This window comes from Crinia signifera, chromosome 19 (genome assembly GCF_055691185.1).
Source record: "Crinia signifera chromosome 19, ASM5569118v1, whole genome shotgun sequence".
NCBI classification, from domain to species: Eukaryota; Metazoa; Chordata; class Amphibia; order Anura; family Myobatrachidae; genus Crinia; species Crinia signifera.
The window spans coordinates 97,741,848-97,769,700 of record NC_139226.1 but is presented as its reverse complement, the minus strand read 5'-3'; the positions used below and the strand labels follow the sequence as shown (position 1 = coordinate 97,769,700).

Below are 27,853 nucleotides of genomic sequence, written 5' to 3'. Positions count from 1 at the left end.
GGGAGCCACGGCACACAGTTTGGGAACCACTGGTGTAAGGGTTTTCTGACTATAGGATGCTGTGACAGCCCCTTATAGCACCAGGAATGAGTGATACAGGAGCACAAAGTGCTTAGTGGGGTAATAGGATCCAGTTACAAACAGGGCCGGTGTAAGGCTTCTCAGCACCCTAGGCAAAACTTCAACCTACTGCCCCCCCCCCCCCCCCCCATACTGCCACCAATAACCATATTCTAACATTCTGGAATAGTAGGGAGCCTCCCAAAATTGAGTGGTCCTCCCAGCCCCTCAGGTAGGTGGGCAAGACTTGCCTTTGCCACCCACAACAGAGTACAGGAAGAGAAGTCAGCAAAATAGGGAAGTATGCCTCAAGAGGAAGTATGGAGGTGAGGTCGTAGAGGTTCCACAGCAACCACCTGCATTAAGTACAACAAGGATCCTCACAGACATCCTTGATTTTTTTATAGGCAGACTTGGTGGCGCCCCCCTAGATCCCAGGGCCTTAGTGATAGAGCCGGCCCTGGTTACAAAGAGACATCCGGTTGGGGGCTGGAAGGTTCATTGTATGTAGCGTTTTCTTGTGCTGCGTAGAGGGGTGATAATTTGGATACATTTTCCTGTGGAAGGGAGATTACAGGAAGGTATGAAGTCCAAAGAAATGTTCTTTACGGCGTGTGGTTACGTAGTGGATGAAATAAGCTGATTTTGAGTGGATGGGTCGAGCTGACAAACATGTTTAGACAAAGAAAGAGTTTGTGTTGCTAGAAAGGTTGTAGGGGAATCTCAGTAACAAAGGCGTAGCCATACTTGAGCACCACAAAAGCATGGATTCCTATACTCCTAACCAACCACATTGTGTGCATTGGAGGTGTGGGGCAGAAATATTAAAGGGAAGATTGATTTTAAGACCGCACAAGGACATCCATGACACAGAGGCATTAGTTACCTAGGTTAACACTGATGGGGAGGGACCCTGAGGAGATAGGTGAAATCAGAAGCTTTCCCACATGGAGGAGCTCATTATTTCTCCAATTGCAAAGCAGAGGGTCTTGGCCTAATTATTGTGGCACTTCAACTCCTACAGGAATTGGTGGATCCAGGAAAACAAGGCCTGAAGGGACAGACTGATAGGATGAGGTCCAGCAGGGGACGGTGTCCTGTCCTGAGGACTACGTTGTTTGTATGCATGTGAAGTGAGTGGCTGATTGGGTTCATTGCAGCAAATAGGTCCAGGAGAGCCAATGAAAGCAATGGCCTAGGTTTAGCAGTGATCAAATAAATGGACGCCTTTGCCTGTGCGGTCTGTGTGGAGTGTTGGGAGCCTTCCTGGTGAGCCTGTGAGCCTGACAGTAGCTGGTGAGTGGAATAGACAAGCTTCTCCAGAAGTTTCTGAGGAACATGGGAGCTGACAGGTGGAACGTAATTAATCTGTGCGAGAATATGGGTCAGTTTTCGTATTCATAATAGAAGTAACTGCTGCATGGTTCAACCCCTTCAATGCAGGGACCAATTTTGCTCATCCTTCAGAATGCTGAGGAACATGTTCTACTCATGCTGTCTCCTCTTGACTGGCGGCCCATCAGGGAAGTGCCATTGGTGAACTATTATGAAGAGCACAAAATGGCGGGGGGGGGGAGGGAGGGGGGTTTAGGGGATGGGGGGTGGAGCTCAGCCTATCAACTTGCCGCTACCCTGGACCCTGCTCTCTGTACTCTGTCTGTCGCTACTGAGGACCCTGCTCTCCTGCCGCTACCCCGCCTGCAGCTCCCCCGGATTACATGTGATAAATCGCATTCGATTTATCACATGTAAAAAATAGCACATTAAGTGCCAAATCTCTCCCGGGCAGATGCCGTGGTAAGTCGAGGCCGACTTGTCTTTAGGGTTTGGCATGTCCAAACTATGGCCCTCCAGCTGCTGTGAAACTACAAGAAATAGAAGAAATATATACCTGGGTGTGCAGTCAAAGTCCCATTAAAGTGGTAGTAGGCAGGCTCATGTAGGGCTGTCAAGGGCTCAGCTCGTTTCAATGTGGAAGTACCCACGTCTTCATCAGGAGCATTCTGCTTTTGCTCCTGATGAAGATGTGGCTACTTCCACGTTGAGCCATTTAGAGCTCTACATTAGAAAGATGGCACTCTCCTCTTTTGAAGTGGTGGGTCCACTGGGTGAAGTGATGGGTCCACTTATTGTCTGGTGATCATCTGTGATCACTGGATAATGTTATACTATGGGGGGACACAACGGGCCCTATAACCCCCATAATGACACCTACAGACGAAGGATATGTATATTTGAAATGGGTAGTCCTCTCTTTAAAAGAATAAGCTACCTTCCTTACCACAAGGGGGAGCTGATATTAATATTGGATCTATTATCACAGCCTTAAACTCCAAATACTGTTTACTCACGCAGAGATATGAGCTGAAGGTTGTATTGAACAGGAATGTAGATAATATAATCAATTCATTTACGATTAATATACATTTTAACGGGAGAAGTAGTAAGAAAAGACACTTGGCGCTACACCACAGCATGGCAGAACTAGAAGGGCTGATTAATGGGCAAGGAGGCTAGGTGTATTTGCAGTACATATGGTGTAATGGTTAGCATTACTGCCTCACAGCGCTTAGGTCATGGGTTTGATTCTCACCATGGCCCTAACTGTGCGGAGTTTGTATATTCTCCCCGTACTTGCGTGGGTTTCCTCCGGGTAACTCGTTTTCCTCCCACAATCCAAAATATACTGGTAAGCTAATTGGCTCCCAACAAATTAACCCTAGAATGTCTGTGTGCGTGTACATGTGGTAGGGAATATAGATTGTAAGCTCCACTGGGGCAGGGACTGATGCGAATGTACAAATATTCTTTGTAAAGCGCTGCGGAATATGTATGTGCTATATAAGAAACTGTTAATAAATAAAGAATGTGGACACATCTGTAGATCCATCATTTATAGTTATCAAAATTCCATTTGGAGTGTTTCATTTATGCCACTAGGTAGCACTGTTGTACCACACCTCAGCCCTGTGCATGCATTATAAAGCCATGCCACTAAGTGGCACTGTTGTACTATACCGAATAGCAGTGAATGCATGAGGAAGCCATGCCACTAGATGGTGCTGCTGTACAACACTTTAGCATTCAACAAATGTAAGTATGGGGAAGACATGCCGACATGCAGTGCAGTTTTACTACTAGATTATGGGGAAGCATGTTAACTGATCAGTAGCCAGTGTTGTTGATCAGAACCTACAATGTGATGTGTGGCATCTCTCTTCTCTCTTTTCTTCTATGCTTACAAAGTGCTCGATATGGGAGTCCAAAGCGCCAGCTGCAGTTTTACAGGTACTGTTGTGCTGTCTGTCTGTTTTTCCTGTGGGACATCGCCGGTGCATGATTTTATACCTGAAGTTTTGCTAATCTTACCAAGTTGTGTTTTATTGTATATTGGTCGTATTTCATTTTGTTTATGAAAATCAGTTGTGGATTTGTGTGTGTTACGGATTTTCTAGCTTTCTTAAAGGTATAGTATTCAAAATATCTGTTTAAGAGGTTTTTCCTGTACAAGGGTTTATATTGGTATATATGATGCTAAATCAGGGATGGGGAAACCTTCAGCCCTCCTGTTGTTGAACTACACATCCCAGAACACCTTGCTACCATTTTGCAATTTGGTCATGCTAAAACTGTTGCAGGGCATGATGGGATGCGTAGTTAAACAACAGCTGGCAGGAGCAAAGGTTCCCTATCCCTGTACTAGAGGCCAGTCGCATTGAACCACCAGGTGACCATCAGATTAAAGTACTAGTAGAAATTAGTGCGAAGATGGGAGCATCTCTCCTCAGCATATTTAACCCTTTGAGTGCCAAGTGAATTTGTCAAAATAGGTGTGAAAATTGCCTAGCAAACATTTTTATATGTCATAACGGCCTGTAATGGTTACCTTTTATATAGGAAATGTACTCTTTTTCTAATCCAACTTTTTTATTTGAATTTATATAACAAATGTGAGTGATGCTGGCATTTTTAGTTAACATTTTACATAGTAGATCAAATAAATACCATGTTATTATACATCAAATTCTTGATCTTAAATGTATTTATTTATTTGCCATCACCACCTCCGCTGACAGCGAGTTCCACACCTTTACTGCCCTCTCCTTAAAGAACCTCTTCCTCCTAACAATACAAAATATTCTCTACTCTATTTTAAGTTGTAGCCTGTACTGTAAAGTGGGTGCTTGATAGTACCTTATATTGCCCTTATATTAATATATTTATACATGTTGAGCACGTCTCCTATTATGTATTTTTTCAAGTTTAAAGGTGCCCATACACGGTGCGATGATCGCTCCCATTATGGGCTGGATCGCAACGCATGCATTTTGCATTCGATGCGATCAGAAAGCATTAAAGTATGTGCAGCACATACTTTTTGTACTATGTGATGCCGCGGGAGTGAGTATCGGATTGCACAGTGCTATCCCACCGTGTATGGGCACCTTAAACATTCCTAGTCTGACTAATCTTTCTTCGTACCCCATGTTCTCCATCCCCTTTATTAGATTGCTTGCCTTAATCCAAACCTTCTCCAGTTCAATAATATCTTTTTGTAGTGTGGGGCCCAGAACTGTACTCCAAACTCAAGATGAGGCCTAACGAGTGCTTTAAAAAGTGGCACAATAACAGTGGCATTCCTTGATTCTATGCTCATTTTTTATACACGCTAGTATGCTATTGGCCTTGCTTGCTGCTGCAGCTTGGCATTGACTACTGCTCCCTAGTTTATTAGCAATTTGCGCTCCTAGATCCTTTTCCATTTACAATGCTCCTAACACTACCACATTAAGATTATAGCTAGCACACTGATTATTTCTACCAAGATACATCATTTTACTTTTACCAACATTGAATTGCATTTTCCATTATCTGCCCACTCCCCAGTTTGTTTAAATCCCTCTGTAGCATGGACACATCCTGACCTGTTTTAATCACTGCACAATTTAGTATCATCCACGATGATGGACACTTTGCTTACTATCCCATCCTCTATGTTATTAAGAAATAAGTTAAATACAAGTTGTCCTAACACCGATCACTGGGGTATCCCACTGAGTACTGTTATCCAGTTTAAAAGGGCACCATTTATTGCCACTCTGTTCACTGTCAAGCAGCCAATTTTTGACCCATTTTGCATTTTTCTCAGAGATGATGGCACTCAAAGGGATAAACTACATATACCTTGATTTTTACCCCAAATGACATATAGGGTTAACTTGTAAAGCAAATTCTCTTTCTAATGGACAAAAACATGCTGCACTGCAGGTGGGGCAGATGTAACATGTGCAGCGAGAGTAAGATTTGGGTGCTATTTATATTTCTGTGCAGGGTAAATACTGGCTTCTTTATTTTTACACTGCAATATAGATATCAGTTTGAAGTACACACCCCACCCAAATCTAACTCTCTGCACATGTTACATCTGCCCCACCTGCAGTGGCCAAGGTTTTGTACATTAGAGAGAGAATTTGCTTTTGCCTGCCCCTCTTCCACGTGTCACGTATAACTATGCTCCTCCAACACGACTAGAACATATGTTGAAGAGTGTAACAAAACCAGTTGAGTATGTCCGGTTTCTCCCCATGTCCCCCATAGCTTGTCCAAACTGTTATATCTGATAACTAATATGTGGGTTATTGCTCTTCGCAAAAGACGATTTGACCCAAAATGAGCCAATTTAGATACAATCTCGAGTGATTGTATGTAAATTGGCCATGTTTTGGGCCATTTCACTGCCGTTTCGATGCGATCCCGATCCGATGTGCGGCCCGCGGGTTCTAGGTCTTTTCTGAGATCCTACCTGCTTGCAGGTAGGATCTGAGAAACGGCCATTGTAGTGGGTGCGGGTCGCCATCACATCAGGTGGCTTTTCTTTGCGGGTCGGCGGCGCCGTCAGCTTGTGAGCGGGTCGTACATTCCTGTGACGATCCGCTCACGAGCAGCATCGTGCTGGTATGTACCCAGCATTAAATGACACAGGACACTGAAAGGTTGCATCATTGAAGGTGCCATTGTCCAACAGTGAGCCAGACAGCCAGGAGTCAGTCCCATCACCTGAGAGATATGGGGGGTATTAAGGGCTGGATGTTTTATAGATGCCATCAAACTGAACCTTTGTTAACTCCCCAGGGCACAGTGGGGCAGATGTATTAAGCCTGGTGAAGAGATAAACTGGAGATAAAGTGGAAGGAGATAACGCACCAGCCAATCAGATCCCAACTGTCATATTTCAAATACAGCTGATTGGCTGGTGCGTTAACTCTTCCAAGTTATCTCCACTTTTTCTCAAGTTTATCTCTTCTCCAGGCTTAATACATCTGCCCCAGTGTTACTATAGGGTGGTGAGAGTGATAACGGTGGCCTATTGTAAGGGCTGGGCATATGAGATCTCTGGTCCTAGGCTAAGAGGTAAAGCTCTGCCAGGGATCTGCTGTGGAACCCATTACAGATATTGAATATGCCCATACAGTATTCTCATTTTTACTGCATCTATTGGCAGGCAAGGTGAGTTCCAGCTTATGTCTGAAGATCTAGCCACACTCATCGAGCATCCACCATGTTGCATTTGCAACATGCATGGAAAACGGTGCACACATGGCTCATTGAAAAGCATTAGCCAGCGGGTATCCGAGTCACTGGTGCAACTTTCTGTGCCAAATGGGCACTAGTGGATGTACTGGAACGTTGATGAAGTCAGCTATATCTGTATTGGTAAAACACACATAAAAACCTTTTTTATTTATTGCCCACTTGAAAGTTCTCCTAGTTATAGGAGTGTGATGGTATTGGGTCCATAAGTTGGCACTAATCAGGCAATGTGCCAGTCATCGGAGGAAATCTAATACACTGAGAGATACCGGCATTGTCCGGATGCACCGGCACGGGGCATTGCCTGGATCGGGAAGGTTATTACATTTCTCCCGATGATCGGGAATGTTTCCAGATGACATCTCTATGTATTTCCTGATGCACTTACTAACATGTGCATGTAAAACATTTCCCCCCCAAAAAGAAAGTAATTTCTTATTATGGTCACCCACTGACAATCATAGAGTTTTGCGTGTCTGTCACTCACATATGCGCCAGTCTGCGTGTGAGAGAGAGGTTTTTTGCATTCTAAGCTGTATAGCCCTAGTAACAAAGTTCATTACCCAGAAATATTAATGACTTCAGTAAACTGATGCATGAGACACGGAACCTCATGTGGATCTCGCCACCACGCAGGTATCCAATAATACATATTGTATGTGTTCCACAGCTAGAAAATAGTCCACATGTGTCTTTCTTTGTCTGTGCTGTTACCACAGCTATTTTGTATCTTGTAATTAGCATTATTTTATTATTATATTTATGGATTAAGAGATAAAACTGCACTTATGTCGCAAAAATGAAATTCGCTCTGCAGAATATCTCCATGTATCTGATTGCACCAAGCGATATATTGTGAGCAATAGTTGTCGGTACTTGTTTCCTAGCAGGGCACCCAGTACGCTGTAAGCGTACGTGCGATGCGATTTTTTTATGCAATTTATTCACTGCTCTGTTGGCCCCATGGGATCACATCGCACCTCCCGCAAAATCGCATGCGATTTTATAGGGTGCGATGCCATGCCATTAGCTATACACTTGTATGACATACAATGAGGTTCCACTATCCAGCCACCCCGAAGCGTCCTCCCAACCTTTTTATACCCCCACTATCCACGTCGGCGTGGAGTTGACTTTATGCAGTGTGGTGAGCGCAGCGAGCTACCGAGCCCGAAGTGTGGCGAGCAGACGTGGATTACTTTACATGTATTCCGTGTCTCTTTGCGGGACTCGCTGCGCTCGCCACACTATATAAAATCAACTCCATGTCAACGTGGATAGTGGGGGTATGAAAACGTCGGGAGGACGCGTTCCGCCGCCCCTCGCGGGTCTCGCTGCGCTCGCCAGGCTTCGGGGTGGCGTGGATAGTGTGGGGGGTCAGTGAAACATCATTGTGTGTCATAGAAGTGTATAGCTAATGGCATGGCATTGCACCCTATAAAATCGCATGCGATCGAATGCAATTTTGCATGAGCTGCGATGTTATCCCATGAGGCCAACAGAGCAGTGAATAAATTACATACAAAAAACACACGGCGCTATAATGGCCCATGAGATGCAATGCGATTTTACTACGGTAGCGTACGTAAGAAAACTGGGCGTCCTGCTAGGAAACACGTACCTAATTGTCACATTGTCACACCACAAATAATAATAATAATTATTATTATTATTTATCACCATTTGTCACCATAGGACTCAAAGCACAGAGGTTTAGTATTACAGGACAAAGAAAATAACCCAAAAACCATGAATATAACAAGCACAATGAGCATAATGCAGGTTGGTGCAGTCGTTTTCCTAAAAGGGGTCAAGCAGCCATTTTGGGCACACTACATAGATTACCCTGAGTGCTAATAGGCAATGCCTAGAAGAGATGACGCAACATGGGCGGACCAAGTGGGCAGCCATCTTGAGTTTACCACAAAGGTTTCAATGTATGAGATAAACCATATAAGAAAAGAAGACCCATATGAGTGACAAAAAACATACGTAATATGCTATACTCTGAATGAATAGTTCCAAGTGTCGTTCATAATGCAGCCACCTTGGGCACACTGCATGGATTGCGTCTGACAAGGTGTGCAGTTAGTGAAAGTACAGTAGAATTTCTAGGTGGAGGAAACAGAAAAAATGCAGACGTTGAATACAAAGGCATAATAGAACACTATTAAACAATGGTGACCCCCAGAACTATGGTAAAGTTAATAATAACTAAAAAATTACAAACAATGGAGTTCAGCCTTTAGTTTGCCTGATTACATGACGGAGTTGCCATATTTGGCTGGTTATTACATGCCAGAACTGCTGCAAAACACTATTTCTTTTCTCCTGCTGTTTGTTTTGAGCACGAGGAAAGCTACTGCTCTCCAGCAGGGACTATACATAGGAATGCTGAGTGTGAAAAATATTTAGTGCACTCCGGCTCTTGACCGGAACAGAATGACTTCTCTCTGTTGAAGGATCAATACTCCTCGTCTGCTAATGATCTGCAGATGCACTTGTGTTTTACCTTTCTATCTGTTCTGCTCTAAGTTATATGTGATAGATACTTACCATAAGGCTGACTGTACCCGATGACCATATATATGCAAGGGGGACGACTTTGTGCCCCTACTGGATTGGGAGAGTAGAATCCATTAAGACTATACTACAGCATCCATCAGTCCCAGAGATTGTAAACTCTTCTGGGCAGGTTCTTTTGTACTTTTGACTGCTTTAAAGCCATTTTATTAGCAAGTAAATATAAACCAATTTGGTCCTTGTGATTTCATATAGACAATCATTTCTGTCACACGGTGTGTTATTTCTAGAACTATACATGTCCACAGGCCATCCATACATCCACAGTTAATGCAGTGGTACAGATGTATGTTTGGAGTCATTGCCTAAAGCCAGTCAAGACAAGCCCTTACCATGTTTGTTCCCCAGGTGGGTCGGCGATGGTGGATAATCTCATTGACCAGTTGTAATTTGCAGTATCACTTTACTGAATGAATATTGTACACAAAAAGCTCTCAGCCATAGAGCATTATGCAGCAAAGGCAAAAATGTGGCCAAGCCTCCAAAATTGCAGTTTTTGTAAGTTTGGCCGCAGCCCTCAGAATTTTATGCTGTGAGGGATCCAAACTGATCCCACCCAGCATCCCCGGCGGCACTGGATGAATGCACCAATAGGACTCATTGCAAAGGACGGCTCTGTCCACAAGAGCCATATTTTAACTTTTCTTTAAGCATAAGGTGTTACTATGTGGAGGCTGTCGGCAAACATCTTCTTGCAACACTTGCTTGTATCTCTCCCAAAATATTTGTAGATCCAGAAGTTTTACTTATCCGTCAGTATCGTCGGTACTTGTTTCCTAGCATGGCGCCCAGGATTTTAATCTTATGCCATCGTTTTGATTGCATGCGATGCGATCGATGCGATCAAAACGATTTTTTAATTGTACATGCACCCTAATGGGTGATTACTATGTTATATGCACCCCCATTGTTAACGCCACCGCCACTATGAATGCCAACCCGAAGCGCAGCGAGCCGGCGAGGGGCGACGGTACGCGTCCTCCGACCTTTTCATACCCACACTTTCCACGTCGGCGTGGAGTTGACTTTATATAGTGTGGCGAGCCCCCGAGCCCGAAGTGTGGCGAGCGCACGCGGATAACTTCACATGTATTCCGTGTCCCCTTGCGGCGCTCGCCACGCTTCGGGCATGGTGGCTTGCTGCGCTCGCCACACTATATAAAATCAACTCCACACAGACGTGGATAGTGGCGGTATGAAAAGGTTGGAGGACGCGTACCGCCGCCCCTCGTGGGCTCGCTACGCTCGCCACGCTTCGGGTTGGCATTGATAGTGGGGGGGGGTCTGGGGGGCTTTTAACATAGTAATCAACCATCATGGTGCCTGCACAATGTAAAATCGGGTGTAATCGCATGCCATTGTAATGGCATGCGATGCGCTGTTAAAATTGTATAGGAAGCTCTTAAAACCCTAATATCGGGTCAGATCGGGTCACATCGCATACCTTAACTAATGGTATGCGATGGGACCCGACGGGCGCCGTGCTAGGAAACAAGTACCGTATCGTCTACTCCAGATATTCGCTCTCCGCACGCCCGCCAAATTCACGCTGCATTGCATCCTGCGCCTTATATTCATACATATGCGATTAGGATCAGGGCCAGATGTATCAAGCTTCAAAAAGTGATAAAATGGAGAGTGATAAACAGCCAGCCAATCAGCTCCTGCCTGCCGTGTTACAGGCTGGGTTAGAAAAATGTGAGGTAGGAGCTGATTGGCTGATTGTTTATCACTCTCCACCTTATCAATTTTTGAAGCTTGATACATCTGGCCCCATTGCGATGTGTTGCAGATATTAGTACATCCTGACCAGTGTTTCTGGTAGAATGCGCAGCAAATTGTTTGCTTCTATATATAAATACCTGCTAGAATGTGGGTTGTTTGTACCTGCGAAAATCTAATTGATGATTTTATCTGTGTGGGAAGTTTAATAAGCGCCAAGTCTTATAGACCATAGTAAGCATATACCGGCTTTTATTGAGCAACAAGGTCCTGAATAATTCAAGTTGCATGCGCCAAGATGAAAACCTCCCTAATACTTTGGCTGTAATAGGTCTAATGGATTTCTGCTCCAACACTAACCTAGAGGGAATTGTTTTTATAAACCAATTGCTTTAAGCATTCAAACTGTAACTGACACTCCCATAGACGAGCGGATTGTTCACACATCACGTCCCTCTAACTGTGAGCCTTTTATAAACAAGAACGTGTTTCTAAATGAGGAGAACGTCAAGACCTCGGGTGAGTGTTTAAGTTATCGCTGAAGCTCAGTGTGAATTGATTGTCTTTTTTTTTCTTTTTCTGAGTTTTAGAGGTTTTCTCAAATTTTGACTTGGAGCTGTATAGGAACGTATTATATTACAACTTGGATTTGAGCGAGTTGTTTAATCTAATTATGCAATTTGTATGTATATTTGCAGGTTTTTTTTTAAGTAGTTTTTTTGTGCTAGGAGTCTTATGTGGCATTTGTGTATTGTCTCATTGTTACAGTCTCTTTTTGTACTGGCTAATTTATAACGTTATTTAGAGGATAATCTGCTACTAATCTGTAGACTGCAGTCACTGTATTCAGTTATCTTGTAAGTTTATTAATTGCAAGTCTTCTGATTTTTTTCCCTTTTTTTAATTTTTCTTGCACGTGCTGTATATGTGTATATATGTGTGTGTGTGTGCGTATGTATATGTATGTATATATATATATATATATATATATATATATATATGTGTGTGTGTGTGTGTGTGTGTATATTATATAAAATAATTCTGTGTATATTTAGTAAAAAAATATGTATTGTATAAAAATGTGTGTGTATGTATATATGTGTGTGTGTGTGTATATATATATATATATCATTATTTTATTTTTTGCATGATATTTTTTTTTCTGCAACAGCTTTTTTTTTTCTCTGTTTTTGCCATTATTTTATTTAAAATTTTCGTGGCAGATTTGTACAATTATTATTTTGCACAGGGCCTTGTAAGCAGCGTGATAATAGCATGATTTATAGCTGCAGGTTACTCTCCCAATATGCGTCTTTGGAATATTACAGGATTTGCTGGCCCCGATTCGTGCATAACTAGGAATATTCCACTGTAAGTCTCTTGGGTCATAATGTCTAATAGGGTTTACTCTAGATTCGGTATTGACAATTTGATAGGTGAGAATTTTAGAGGTGATAAAGGCTTTCTGAAATTGGGTTAGGATTTGGGAACTGGCGAACCACCCTGCTGTTTCTTTGTATTTACATAACTATTGTTATGCTGTGTATTATTTTGCCTGGGGAGAATGTGACTGTTTTTATCTATTGAGCTGTAACATTCATTGCTAAGGGGCCTTATCTTTTTTGTTGTATACTATTTAGGGGCAGATGTATAAGGCCTGGTGAAGTGATAATGTGGTCGGTGATAACGCAGCAGCCATTTGGCCCCTAACAGCCATTTTTCCAAACACAGCCTGTAATGTGGCAGCTAGGAGCTGATTGGCTGCTGCTATATCACCTTCCACTTTTTCACTTCACAATGCTTAATGCACACGGGCGGTGTTCCTTCTGGGGAGCAGGCCTGGCTAGATTTCTAATACGGAGTGACAGAAATTACGTGGCGCAGTGCTGCCTCAATTCACAGTTCCCTGAAGTTACACCCTAACTTCACAAGATATACATATGGAACAAATAAATGGGAACATAGAAAAGTGGCGCAGTGGAATACTTGATATTCTATTCTAGTGGACTTCTCTCGAGGTTCCAGCCGGAGTTTTTTCTCGTATTGGTATCGACAACCGGGTAAAGGTAAGTGTTCGAATAAAGAAATCCGAAAAATAAATAGAAATTGCAAAACTATATTAAAGACTGGTTAATAAAAAGGTGTAGAGTGTCCATTAATATAAACCATTTTCATGGTGGTGGCAAAAGGTGATATAAATGCAATCAGCAGGCGTACCCAAACTCACGTTGTATCGTGGGGATGGTCCTCGCATCAAGGTATCTTTGGCACGTCCTGGAAGTGTTCCTTATGGATCTTCAATGTGTTGACGGGATTTATCCAAATGTGCTCGAAAAAATTTAGAAGTGTCTTAGTTTCACTGTACTATCCACATATAGCAATTGAATAGGTGCGTGGGGCCGCTGAACAAAGGTATTAAACCTATGGCAGCGTACCTCACTTACGTGATAAAAAGGAAGGAAAATACACATAAAGGTTTCTTTTAGATTTGGAGAAAAGCGGGCGTACCCCTACTCACGGTGCTTTAAGATGGTATTAAGCTCATAAAGGTTTCTTTATGTGGAATCTTCCTTAGTGTAAATAGTCCTGTGGTTTAGAGAATTTGGGATGCCTCGGATTGGAGGATTTGATGTGTCCCAGATTTTTCGTGTTCACATAAAAAGGGGGAGAGAAGGTGATGTCTAAGATTTTTTTTGAAGAAATTTGACACCTTATAATCGGGGGGTGTAGTGAATAAAGTGAAGGGCTGTGATTTAAGAGACAGCGTACCTTACTTACGTAAGGAAGTGATGGGGAAACACATAGAAAGGTTTCTTTACTTTTTGGATGGTAACAAATGTAGGCGTACCCCTACTCACGGTGTAATTGTGGAGTATCAAACCTATCAAGGTTTTTTTTTTGGAGATTCCCTCTGGGTATGGTAGGTTTGATAAATATGGATATCGCCCTGGATCTTCCCCGGTGTAGATATCATAAAACAAAGGGAAATGTGAGTTTGGGTACGCCTGCTGATTGCATTTATATCACCTTTTGCCACCACCATGAAAATGGTTTATATTAATGGACACTCCACACCTTTTTATTAACCAGTCTTTAATATAGTTTTGCAATTTCTATTTATTTTTTCGGATTTCTTTATTCGAACACTTACCTTTACCCGGTTGTCGATACCAATACGAGAAAAAACTCCGGCTGGAACCTCTAGAGAAGTCCACTGGCTAGATTTCTGCTTGGCATAAATGTAAAATTCCCAGAATCCTAAGGTAACAGCCTTCAGTATAACCCACTGTAAAATGGCTGCTGCAAATGGATGTGAGCTTGATGAGCAATCTATCAAGCATGTAAAAGATTTGGGATGTGGGCTAGTGAATAAGTTGCCCAACCTTAACATGAAATTTATCAAATACATTCTATAAGATCATACAGAGGGAGCAGCTCTCATTTGAGCTGCTCCTTGCGATTCTGTTGCCCATCGCCACCAGCCGCCATCCTCCGACAGAATGGGGCATACGAGTCGCTTGCGCGCCTCGTTCTCCGAGGCTCTGCTCCTCCGCCAGCTCTGCCCCAGCCTGCCCTCGCTCACTGCCCGTCTCCCTGAAGTGGAGACAGGCAGGGAAGCCGCTGCCTTTCTGACAGGGGTGAGCAAGACACTCGCGTGTCCCAGTCAGATGGTGCTGCCTTTCACCAGCCTGCGCCAGCACATGAGATCTGGCGATCGGGCAGGCTGGCTGACGGCTTCTCCATTTGTAGGTAGAAGCTGATTGGTTGCTAAGGGCAACTTCCACTATTTTTACCGCTTAATATGTTACAGTAGGCAGTCGCAAGCTGCTTAGTGGTCAAGCTCTGTCACATGTGCGCGCAGTACAGATGCTATAGGTGGAGAGAAGCCTCTGGGGAAATCCTGTTCCCTGCTCTCCACTATAGTATAAAGGAAAAAAGAACAATACTGATGCACACTCTATGTTAGTATTAGAAATGTTAGGGACCCATCTAATGGAAGTTCACCTGGACGTGGTGGATGGGCCCACAGATTTCTGCAAATGTGTGCTTAGAACTTCAATTATACTCCATGTTAATGGCAAAAGTTTATCAAAATGATTTTTAATCTCAGTGTTCTTAGCACCTAGAGTGTGCATCAGTATTGTTTTTTTCCTGTATGGTACTAGAAGCCTTAACTTGGTAGCACCTCTCATTATGTTTAGAAATATGGTGTGCAGTCCAGTCCCCCTCTCTCTCCACTATAGTGTATACCAGCCACCTTGGTAAATAATAATGCACAACTAGAAGCCCAGCTGTCATAGGAACCTCCTGGCCCATCTAGGCTGCCCTTTTCCATTTACTTTATTGGCGGCTATAACCCTGTTTGTTCTTTGTAAGGATATCCATATGTCTGTCCCTTGCATGTTTTTAATTGCTCCACCGTCAGCCTCTACCATCTCTGATGGCAGGCTATTTCACTTATGCACTACCCTTTCTGTGAGGTAATTTTTCCTGAAATCTCCCCTCAACTTCTCCCCAATATCAGTGCATGTCCTAGTGTTCTAATACTTCTCTTCATTTGAAGAATGTTTCCCTCCTGGACCTTGTTAAAACCCTTGATTATATGTGACAGCATCTATCATGTCTCCCCTTTTTCTTCTCTTTTTCAAACTATACTGTACATATTAAGATTTTTTTAGTCTTTCTGGATAAGTATTGTGATGTAGGCCATGTACCAATTCAGTTACCATTCTTTGTACTGTCTATGTACTTATATCTTTCTGGAGATTTGTCCTCCAGAACTGGGCACAATCCTCTAGATAAGGCCATACCAATGACCTACTGTATACAGAACTGGCCACAAATCTTCAAGATGAGGCCATACCAATGACCTATATAGAACTGAACACAGTACTCTAGATGAGGTTGTACCAATGACCTATTCAGTGGCATTATTACTTCTTTTTGTTTCTGCTGCCGATTCCTTTCCCTGTGTAGCCAGCATCTGATTTGCCTTCCTCATTGCTTTGTTACATTGCTCTCCTGCCTTTGTCACCTGAATTAGTAACTCCTAGATCCTTTTCCTCCTAAATAGTATCCATTATACAATACTGTATTTAGCCTTTGGGCTTTTGAGATGCAAGTACATGATTTTGACATTAAACTGCAGCTTCCCATTCCTCTAGTCTACATAGATTGTCAATAATTAGTTTTCCCCCCTCCTTATCAGTCTACTGTAGTAACACAGTGACAAAATAAGTAAGTACACAAAAGGAAGAAAGTGCCCTAGTGGTAATACACGACGACAAAATAAGTAAAGTTGAATGGAGACATTGGTCCATCATGTTCAACCTTTTAAATAACTTGCTAGAAAGTTGGGTTTAGATGTGATCTCTCCAACTGGGATTATTTACTAGGTTTCTAATTTAAGTTGCTATTGTTTAAGCTGCTCCCCTACTAACCTGCAACGTGATTGTTATAACCCTTTATGTTGTTATCTATTAGTCCATTCCTTTCTTAAATGTGTTTAGTGTGTCTGCCAACACCACCACCTCTGGCAGAGAGTTCCGAACCTTCACTGCCGTGCCTGTAAAAAAACAAAAAACCTTCCTTCAGAGGGTACAAAATCCTCTCGTTCAGTCTGAAGGGATGCCCACCTCCAGTCAAAGAGGGTGCCTGAAAGTTCCCCCGATATATTTGTACATATTGTTCCCCCGATATATTTGTACATATTTGTACGCTTTTTTCAAACAGAAACATTTCTAATTTGGCTAGTCTGTCCTCATAGCTCATGGACTTCATCCCTTTTAATTAGCTTTGTTGCCCTTCGCTGAACCTTTTCCAATTCTACAGTGTCCTTTTTGTAGTGTGGGGCACAGAATTGCAATTCAAATTCCAGATGAAGCCTAGTAACTATTTTAGTTTCTGAACTTTGGCACTGAGCACTTTAGCCAACTCGAACCCATTGAGATTGTAGGTAGCATGCTGGTTATGTCTCCCAAGATGCATACTGTTGGGGGGTATTCAGTCTGTAATTTTTTGGGGAAAATTTGACTCTTCCCTACTCTATCCCAGTGCTAATTTTTCACATGGGTGAAAAATCCAGCATTGGCGAAAACCATGTGGATTGGAAAAATTGCTGTGAATTCACATAGTTTTGTCAAATTTTCCCCGTTTTCTGTTAGATGGCATTTGCGAAAACATCCATGATTGAATACTAATCATCCTGGCCAGGAAATTCTGCGGGTATTGAATACTCTCCTTGGTGTTTTGGTCATCTACTTATAAAGTTTCAAAATCTCACCCTGGCCCTGGCCTCAGGTGACTATGTTGGTGTATTTCTGTGACCTGCCCATCTGTTTAAAATTCCGCCGTGCTTTGCACTGGTGGAACTCGTGTATCCCCAGTGTGAGGGGCAAGTTTAGGTGGTTACCGCTTCAGAATAACAGGTGGTCCATTTCTTCTAATTTACTGTATAGAACATTTAAAGTATAATGTTAATTTTCTAAAAACAAACAATAATTTCTGTTTTGAATTAACATTTTGGTACTTGTGTAGTTTCACGGCGCCAGCATGGCACCGTGCGTCTGTCCCCTTGCAGGGCTCGCTTCGCTCGCCCACGCTGCGGGCTCGGTGGCTCGCCACGCTATTTAAAATCAACTCCATGCCAACATGGATAGTGGGGGTATGAACTATCCATGTTGGCATGGAGTTAAGTTACTTTTTTAACATAGTTCGTGGCAAGCGTAGAACCCGGAAGTAGCACGGCGCCATGCTGGCGCCGTGAAACTACACAAGTACCAACATTTTTGTAATGGTAAATCTAGTAGTAATCTATAAAGTGCCAGTGTCGTAGTTTAGCTTCATTCCTTGCAGTAGTTAATGCAGTTACAATTCCAAAGCAGAATAAAAGCGGGTGGTAGACTGCGCTTATTGGTGACAGAGTGAGGAAAATTTAAAAGTAATTTAATTGCACAATGACATGCTACAATGTATACACATAAATCACAATATGCACAATGTAAGAAGGGGGAGGGGGGAGGGATGTAAAATGCTGCATCCACTGAATTTGTAATATCACCTTTGTAAGTCCACAGTTCAATGTGTAACCGGGAGATGAAAATGATCCTTTAGACTTGGCCAAAGCTGTGCTCGATTGGGACTTCTTCCAGTTTTAGAATGGGGGTTGCATGCCTCCCAATTGGAATATGAAGTGGTGTTGAGACGTCCGCAGGGTGACTCTGGGTGGGTATTAGATAGGCGGCTTGCCTTCAGATGGTGAGTGCCTCACTCCAGGTCAAATGGGCCGATGGTAGTTGAAAGGTCTGGATCTCCAGTTGACTTTTGGTGGCAGATGGTGATGGTGGAGAGCAGCGTGATGAATGGGCAATGAAGAGCCTGGGCCAACGCGTTTCACCGCAAAAGCTGCTTATTGCGGCGAAACGCGTTGGACCAGGCTCTTCATTGCCCATTCATCACGCTGCTCTCCCTCATCACCATCTGCCACCAAAAGTCAACTGGAGATCCAGACCTTTCAACTACCATCGGCCCATTTGACCTGGAGTGAGGCACTCACTGTTAGGTTTCGGGTGTGACCCCACCGCCGGGACTGCTGTTTAGGACAGCCACGGCCAAACCCTATACTACCTCTGTTGTACCCCCCAGGCTGGGTGACCGACTCCTGCAGGTGTTACTAGGCTTCGCCTGTAGCCGCCACGTTTGAATGGGTAGGTTAAGCCCACCCAAGCTCCGGTGCAGCCAGGTGTTATGAGAGGACAAGGAGCCGGGGACCCCCCTAGGGTACGGTCAAGAGGAAAGCTGACTGAGGGGCCTAACTGAAATTAACAAACGGCGACTTGCCGGGCCCTGGCTAACGCAACTAAGCGCCCGCGACCTGGTCGCCACAACCCGCGACAACCGTCGCCCAGGGAACCATACAAAATATAAGACACAATACCAAAGTATACAAAGAGCAGGAGGGACTGGAAAACCCCAGAAAAACTGGGAGACAAGGGGAGAGAATGAGTGGGAAGCAATGGACCTTCCCAACATAAATGACCTGCCAATGCGGCAGACAGAGAACACAGGTAATGAGTAAGGTAATGACAATAAAGAAGGTGTGAATGAAACTACCCCAAAGGGGCAACTCACGACACAAGAGGAACCAATGGAAGAGGAGACCACGAAGGAGCCGCTGGGAACAGCAGGGAAACGGACCGGAGAGCAGCAGACAGATAGGTCCAAACAGGAGCTATCACCGGCGAGGACTGCAGGGCTGGCTTCCTAGATAAGAAGGCTAGGAGCCAATGAGAATGGAGGCCTGAGTCCCGCCTGTCATAACGAGTCCTTTCCGACACCTGCGGCCTGTTGAATTTCGCGGCTTTTCCTCTCTGCCTAGCAGCGTCTGCCGTTGCTAAGCAACGGCGCTGCCGCGTCTCAGGCGCTGAGAGACGTGAGGAGGGAGGACGGGCGTCACACTCCGACACTGCGTCCTCCGGCGTCCCTGGTTGCTAGGCAACCGGACGTCAGAGCCGGAAGGACAGGCGGCTAAGCGTACATGCCGCTCTGTCCTTCCAGAAGCGCTCCCACGGTGCCTAACACTCACCATCTGAAGGCAAGCCACCTATCTAATACCCACCCAGAGTCACCCTGCGGACGTCTCAACACCACTTCATATTCCAATTGGGAGGCATGCAACCCCCATTCTAAAACTGGAAGAAGTCCCAATCGAGCACCGCTTTGGCCAAGTCTAAAGGATCATTTTCATCTCCCGGTTACACATTGAACTGTGGACTTACAAAGGTGATATTACAATTTCAGTGGATGCAGCATTTTACATCCCCCCCCCTCCCCCTTTTTACATTGTGCATATTGTGATTTATGTGTATACATTGTAGCATGTCATTGTGCAATTAAATTACTTTTTAATTTTCCTCGCTCTGTCATCAATAAGCGCAGTCTACCACCCGCTTTTATTCTTATTTTCTATAGGGACTGACAATCCCTCATATTGACAGGCGCTGGCAGGAACCACTCATACTGGCGCCCCTTCGGTTACTTTGGTAACTGATTATTTTCACAATTCCAAAGCAATAAACTAGCTGTAAAATGTTACCTATCTTGCACCCGTTGCATAAAGTGAAAGCTGCAATTTTGTTGGATGAATATTCTTGTGAATACAGCACGGAGACCCTGATGCTCACCACATGCCGCCGAACCATAATCATCACCCCTTGCCTCCTAACTTAACTTCCTTATAATCCTTCCATGCTCAGCCTAACTCTAATGTCAAAGTTCTGAATGTTGACATTTAACCTGTTGACAGGGGAGGGGCTATAGTGGAAGCCTCACCCACTGCCAGTGAGTCAGTTTGGAATGGCAGTTGGTGACAGGGTGTGGCTTCCCTATTTGAATTTTGAACTGTGCTTCTGAATTCTGCTAGTTAAGTAAAAATAATTCCTTGTGGTAGGTTCCCAAGTTAAATATTTAAATCCAGCTTTTTCTGCATTTTATTTAGGTGCAGCAGAACCCTTGTGGTGCCATATAAATAAAGGATGATGGCGATAGTTTATTATTTATGTGATCATACTAAAATATATTAATAACTTGCCTTTAACTTAGGTCACGGTGATCATTATTGCTTTATACCTTGTATACGGCATGCAATGATAAGAGATAGGCGAGAGGCATATAATGGATATATTCTTCTGAAAAATAAACAGAAAACAGTTTGGGAAGTCCCAGATCATATTTCGACAATAACAATCCCCACCATATCCCACTGGGACCACTCCAGCAATTCCTTCCTGTAATGTGTTTTATCTTCCATTACCCATAGTTCTCTTCCTCCCTTTTATCTAGACCTGTTAATAAAATCGATTGGACAAGAAATACACTTTAAAGTGCAGAAAAATAATAACAATGTATTAAAGGCACAATTAAGAAGGGTTTACAGTTTCAGAGGAACTTAATCTTATTATGAATGTGGAAAATACAGGAGAGTACATACAAACTCCAAACAGACCTTGTTGTTCAGAAAGGATTTTTTTTTATTAGAGTTTTGTGATATATGAAATTTATTTATACATCTCTGACTGATGTCATGATTTGCTTCTAAGTTGCTGAATGTACCATTAAGTACTAGTGCTGTGAAGAAACAGCAGTCAATCAGCTGTTTAATCAGTATCTAAAGCCTGACGAAACGCGTAGGGTAATTTCTGCTGATTTAAGTCAGGCGTTGAATCAAAATCTTATGAGAATCACCAATCTGAAGAAAAAATCTTTTTGTACTGATGTTCAGAATAAATACATTTGATTTTACTATTGTGTACTTTTTCTGGTGAAAGTTGTAGAGCGCACTTCTATAATTCTCCTTTTTCCATCTCTATCCCCTGTGCCTCTATTAACAGCGAGGTTCTATAGAAGTGCTGCTACCCTAACAGCGCGGAAAAAGGCCACAACCCCCCTTTTCTGATATATATAGTTATTTTTTCAGCACTCTCGTTGAGGTTGCAGCGCGCCTTGGTGCCTTCCCCGTCAATTATATGGTGCAAATGTCTTGAGACCTATGGCAGGGTCTGCAAGGAGGAGGCGGCACTCAGCATGCTTAGGGGTTTAAACCATCTTTATAATGTGCAGTACTTTATACATACAGCGACCTATGATGCTGTATGCATAAAGTACTGCACATTATAATGATGGTTTAAATAAGCCTGCTGAGTGCCGCCTCCTCCTTGCAGACCCTGCTATAGTGCCATAAGTCTCCAGGTGCCAGATACGTAGTAATGTAGTAATCCAAACACTCCCACAGCAGTGGGAATAAACGGCACTCGAGGAGACTTGTATAAGCAAAAATGGGGTATTGAGGTACACGGGGAACGTTTCGGGGTATCAGCCCCGTCTTCAGCCCCAAACCTACAGCAGTGAAGTGTGGTACAGGCAAGCAATATATACTTACCTGGCCTGGGATTCCCCGCAGATGCATTGTCAGCGTGCCTCTGTCCACCAGAAGCAGTCAGCTCACTACTTCCTGTATGCGGCGCAAGTGACAGGTTGCTAGGCAACCATCAGCTTGCACTCCACAATACAGGATGTGAAGCGTTCCACACCGCCAGACGGAACATAGGCATGCTGCGGCTGTGAACGGGTAACCCAGGCCAGGAATAAAAATACAACAAAGGCTGCTTACCGCCCTGGATCCAGCTCCAGATCCTCCTCACCAAGTGGGTCCCGGTGAGCTGTACACTTTGCAGCGATGGCATGGGCTGTTGAGTTTCCGGCAGTGCCCCGGACGGATGGTGGAGCTGCTTGCCGCCTGGTAATATATTTATATTGTGAGGTATCCAGCCCACAGAGATGATTTCTTTGGTACGAGCAACCTTTGGCTTGTCTTTTTAATAGTGTTGTGACCTCTCTCAATGTTTTAGACAATTGTAATGACTAGCACAACACTTAAAAACGCATTTGCATCTCTGCATGGCCAAAAACATTAATCATATGGGAAGGTCAGTCCAGTATCTCATGAACAGATGGCCAGAACCAGAGGAAGATAAATTTATTGGAACACAAATCCAATTTTAATTGGCATGATTATGCAGCAAAACACCTCACATCACAAGGTAGGCACATCACATTACAAGTGTTACCTGTAATCATGGGCATGTCCCACTATACCTGATGGCCATTTCGGCGCTACCTGCGCCTTTCTCAAAGGAGTGTTTTGCTGCATAATCATCCTGTTACATATCCAACATACTTTGCTGAAAGTGTCTAAGGCCCGTATTCAATGCGGCCGGCAATGGGGTTAAATGGTGAGGATCGCAGAAAACAAGCGGTCCTCGCTGTTTAATCCCCGCGCCGGAGGCTCACCCTATATTCTATGATCTGGGGAAATCTTCGATTCCCCCAAACAGCGATGCTCGAGGCTCCCAGTAAAAGAACTGCACAGACTACAGCTGGCACTAAACACAGCTGCCAGGCTGTTACCCAACGAGCCCTGTTCTAGCCACATAACTCCCATTCTCTACTCCCACCACTGGCTGCCCATACAATGGTGAATCAATTTCAAGATTAACTTACTGAGTTTCAAAACCCTACATGACCAAGGCTCAAGGTACCTGAAGCAGCTTCTGATTCCATACTGTCCCAGCTGATTACTGCGATCTGTAGATGAAGGACTTTTAGCAGTAACTAGGATCTCCCGTAATTCATCTGGGGGTCGAGCTTTTAGCCAAGCGCTCCGACTTTATCGAACTCACTTCCCCGCACAGTTCGAGAGGCCCCTACTCTAGAATCCTTCAAAAACAGACTCAAGACTTTCCTGTTTACTCAAGCATTTCCGTAATTAAAGTATAGTTTATGAAAAGCTTTTCTGTACTTCATTGCTTCTGTACTGTATTATATTCATTATATCTACTAAGCGCCTTGAGTCCTACTCAGGTAAGAGCGCTATATAAATAAAGTTATTATTATTTTTTCAGTCTCTGCATGCAGAAATACAGAAGGGAATAAAATTGTAAAAATGTTTTTCTTTTAGTGTTTTATTCTTGTAAAACAAAACACGTTAGAACGGTTTTTGATATGCTGTCGGCACCTCCAGAGCGGAAGGTCAGTGGTTAAGAATGCGATCTCCTGGAGTTAGGCGCCTCTTGGAGACTAGTTGCCTCGCGACTCTCTTACAGGAGGGTGGTGTAATCCTTACAGGAATCTCTTGCAGGTTAATGGATATTGATCTGTGTAAGGTGAAGCCGAGGAACACATTTTAAATGCTTTTGTGTGCTTCTCTTACACCGCAAATTAGCCTGCATCTCTTTTCTTCGTGCTAATGGATTCGGAAATGTGTTCAGCTCCTAAAGGACGCGGATACGGAACTTCAGTGTTATGGAGGAAAGGCCTTTTATGTTGTGAGCAGAATGAGGCAAAGAGTTTTTGTATTACGACAGGGTGTGTTTTTATTACATAGGCTGTTTTACTTCTGGAGGCAATTGAAGAACTAGAAGTATAAATGGTACTTGTGTATTATCTGGGTGCCCGATTTTTTCATTGCATGCCACTACTTAAGGCATGCGATGCAATTCGATTTTTCATTGTAAAGACCGCATTTTTAATTTTATAGTCACCCATGATGCCCCCACTATCCAACTACGCATGGAGTTGATTTTATATAGTGTGGCGAGCGCACCGAAGCGTGGTGAGCGGACGCGGATTACTTTACATGTATTCTGCGTCCCCTCGTGGGGCTCGCTGCGCTCGCCACACTATATGCCGACCCCGCTCCCATTTACATTAATGGTGGAAGCCCAACCTCCGGACCGCAGCGTCCGCAGGATGGATGGGGGGGGGGGGGGGGGTTTGGGGCACACAGCCTCCGCTACTGTCTGATGTACTCTGCAGAATGCAGCGGAGCCAGGGAGGAGGTGAATGGATGCCTGTGTGTGGCATCCATTCACCTTGCAGACGAGGCCTGGGGGGGGGTGCACGGGGGCTGGGGGCAACCCAGCAGCTTACTTTGGTGCTGGGCTTGCCCCCAGTGATGCGGTCCGAGGAGCAGCAGTCCAGGCTCTTGGAGATGATGTCAACTCCAAGCGCCGGCTCAGGAACCGCCATTGTAAAAGGTCGCACCCGGGTTGAAGCTGGATCCAAAAACCTGGGTGCGAGTGTAATATTTGTTACACAATATTTGTTATATGAATCGTGTATGAGTTGTGTACTGCTCTATCTCCTGGTGTAACCTAGGCACATAAACTGCTGAACTCTCCTGGTGTAACCCAGACACATACACTACTGCTCTCTCCAGGTGTAACCCAGGCACATATACTACTGTGCTCTCCTGGTGTAACCTAGGCACATATACTACTGCTCTCTCCTGCTGTAAACCAGACACATATACTACTGCTCTCTCCTGGTGTAATCCAGGCACATATACTACTGCTCTCTCCTGGTGTAACACAGGCACATATACTACTGCTCTCTCCCAGTGTAACCCAGAGACATATACTACTGTGCTCTCCTGGTGTAACCTAGGCACATATACTACTGCTCTCTCCTGCTGTAAACCAGACACATATACTACTGCTCTCTCCTGGTGTAACACAGGCGCATATACTACTGCTCTCTCCTGCTGTAAACCAGACACATATACTACTGCTCTCTCCCAGTGTAACCAGGGCACATATACTACTGCTCTCTCCCGATGTAACCCAGGCACATATACTAATGCTCTCTCCTGGTGTAACCCAGGCACATATACTACTGCTCTCTCTCCCGGTATAACCCAGGCACATATACTACTGCTCTCTCCTGCTGTAACCCAGGCACATATACTACTGCTCTCTCCCGATGTAACCCAGGCACATATACTACTGCTCTCTCCCGGTGTAACCCAGGCACATATACTACTGCTCTCTCCCGATGTAACCCAGGCACATATACTACTGCTCTCTCCCGGTGTAACCCAGGCACATATACTACTGCTCTCTCACGGTGTAACCCAGGCACATATACTACTGCTCTCTCACGGTGTAACCCAGGCACATATACTACTGCTCTCTCACGGTGTAACCCAGGCACATATACTACTGCTCTCTCCCAGTGTAACCCAGGCACATATACTACTGCTCTCTCCCGGTGTAACCCAGGCACATATACTGTACAACTCTTCTCTCTTGGTGTAACTCTGGTGCATATACTGCAAGCTAAGCAAATTGACAGATTTTTATTTATTTTTTCTTCTGCGCCTGCAATTTAGTTGCCCATTTCATCTAAACCTACATGAGTTGAACTTTGGGCCTACCGGAGTCTTGGCTTACAGTTTGCCAGATGTTTGCCTTTCAATGAACTTTGTAATTGTTATTTAATTTCTAGGTTCTTGGAAGCAACCCATCCTCAAACAGCAATCGGATCTGCCAGACATTGGTGTACTTTTCCCCTCATTACTAAATGAAGTGTTGAATTAATTGGTGAACATTATCTAGTATAATGAGTATTTGCAAGCCTTGAAGATCAAAGTAAATTAAAGACATTAATATTTAATGTCTGTTAGGGAGGGGCTCAATCATGTAATTAACAGTTGGTGGTTTACGTACCATTCCAGTTCTTTTCAAAATAATGTAAACTGTAATATTAGTGTAAATCCAATGTTTAATAATTCAATAAAATGGCCTTAAATACTGTATGTGTATTTAGACCTTTTTGGTAAGAGATTAATACGAAACCCTGGCAGTTAGTGACTCATCATTCAAAATCCAGATATGGATCCCGTTAAGTATTAGGAACCATTCGCCTAATCCATGGGTTCTCAAACTCGGTCCTCAGGACGCAACACAGTTCACGTTTTACAGGTCACCCGAAAGGTGCACAGATGCATTCGTGACTCATTGACACATTTTAAAAGATCCACAGGTGGAGCTAATTATTTCACTTGTGGTTTTTTAAGGAAACATGCAAAACAATAACTGTGTGGGGTCATGAGGACCGAGTTTGAGAACCTGTGGCCAAATCCATAGCCTAAACCTTATTCTCTCTCCCACGGACTAACCCGAACAGCCCCCCCCTGCTTTACCCAGCAGCCTAATTCTAATCCCCAGTCCTGCAGCCCAACCTTATCCTTCCCCCTAGTGCCTAACCCCTGTACTTCCCTTCAGGATTTGACCATTGTGATGTCAGTATTCTGACATTTGGGTTACTGACCCATACCTCCCAACATGACCCTCTCCAGTAGGGACACAATGCTCTGTTTCTGGACTTCCCTCTTCATTTATGATTGCTATCACCTGTTTTGAACAGTTTAAGTAATAAAAATGGTGTCTGAACACAGGTGATGGCAATCCATAAATGAAGAGGGAAGTCCAGAAACAGAGCATTGTGTCCCTCCTGGAGAGGGTCATGTTGGGAGGTATGCTTACCTAATCCCGCAATGAAGGTTAGTTCGCATATTAGGATATACATTCGGAGACTGAGAAAATGAAGCCAGCATATTTTAGTCCAACCAGTGATCTGCACAAGTTGAATTTCAAAACTAAACCTCTGTACATAGCTATGTGAAATACATGTGTTAGGAATCTTTCATTTGGGTAAAAGAAAAACAAAATTTGACGATTTTTATATAAATTGCTTTTTCATTATTACGGATTTAAGAGGCCTTAAGAACCTACATTTGATGACCAAGAATGGAACGTTTCTTGGTAAAGAGCTATCTTCATGAAATACATTTATTAAAAGTTAAATTTTATTGACTCTGTTAATGTAAATAAAAACTATAAAAATTCAGGATACAATAAACCCTTTTTTTCTTTATGTGCATTCAACTAGTGTAACTACCTTTTTGCACAATCTTTTGTGCTATCTTCTTTCTATATTTGATTATAGTTACCTTGAGTGGCACCCGCAATATAACGGTTAGCATAGGTCCCAAATACTAGAGACCTTACCTAAAGCGTGCAGACAGACATCCTCCCCATCCTTTCCCCCCTATTAAAACTTAGAGCTATCTGCCCATTTATCAGAAATGGATTGAGACTATTTTATGATTTTGTGATTGCCCTGGGCTGGCCAAACCAGTCCTCGAGATCTAACAACAGATCATGTTTTCCAGACCACCTGGCTGATGCACAGGTGTAGTCATTACTAACAGTCACATTTTCAAACATGTTCTGCATTCATTCCTAACCAACACATTCTACAGATCCACAGGATATGGAAACCATGAATTTATTTTAGTTCTTGAGGACCAATTTGGACACCTCTGCTATGGTTGATATATGGGCTTCCAAAATTGACTATTGCAATCAAAAATTGATCACAATGACCATCACAGATTGTCCAACCTGATGGACAATCTGTGTTGTGTCAGACTTGCGAGTGCTAATGTATGGTGGTGATTGTTTGGTACTTCTATGTTAGTTGGGTGCCCACTAAGCTA

At 43.6% G+C, this 27,853-nt stretch overlaps 1 protein-coding gene across 7 annotated transcripts in view; it reads left to right on the top strand.

Annotated features, from left to right (window-relative positions):
* KCNAB2 (potassium voltage-gated channel subfamily A regulatory beta subunit 2) overlaps positions 1-27,853 on the top strand; it is a 151,731-nt gene that overhangs the window by 52,538 nt on the left and 71,340 nt on the right. For 4 of the 7 annotated variants that reach the window (XM_083163006.1, XM_083163000.1, XM_083163003.1 and 1 more), the window contains exon 3: positions 3,307-3,348. The exons of the other annotated variants lie outside the window; for them this stretch is intronic. In XM_083163006.1, coding sequence (XP_083019132.1) covers positions 3,307-3,348 — 42 coding nt within the window. The remainder of the gene's footprint in view (positions 1-3,306; positions 3,349-27,853) is intronic. 7 annotated transcript variants of the gene reach the window in all.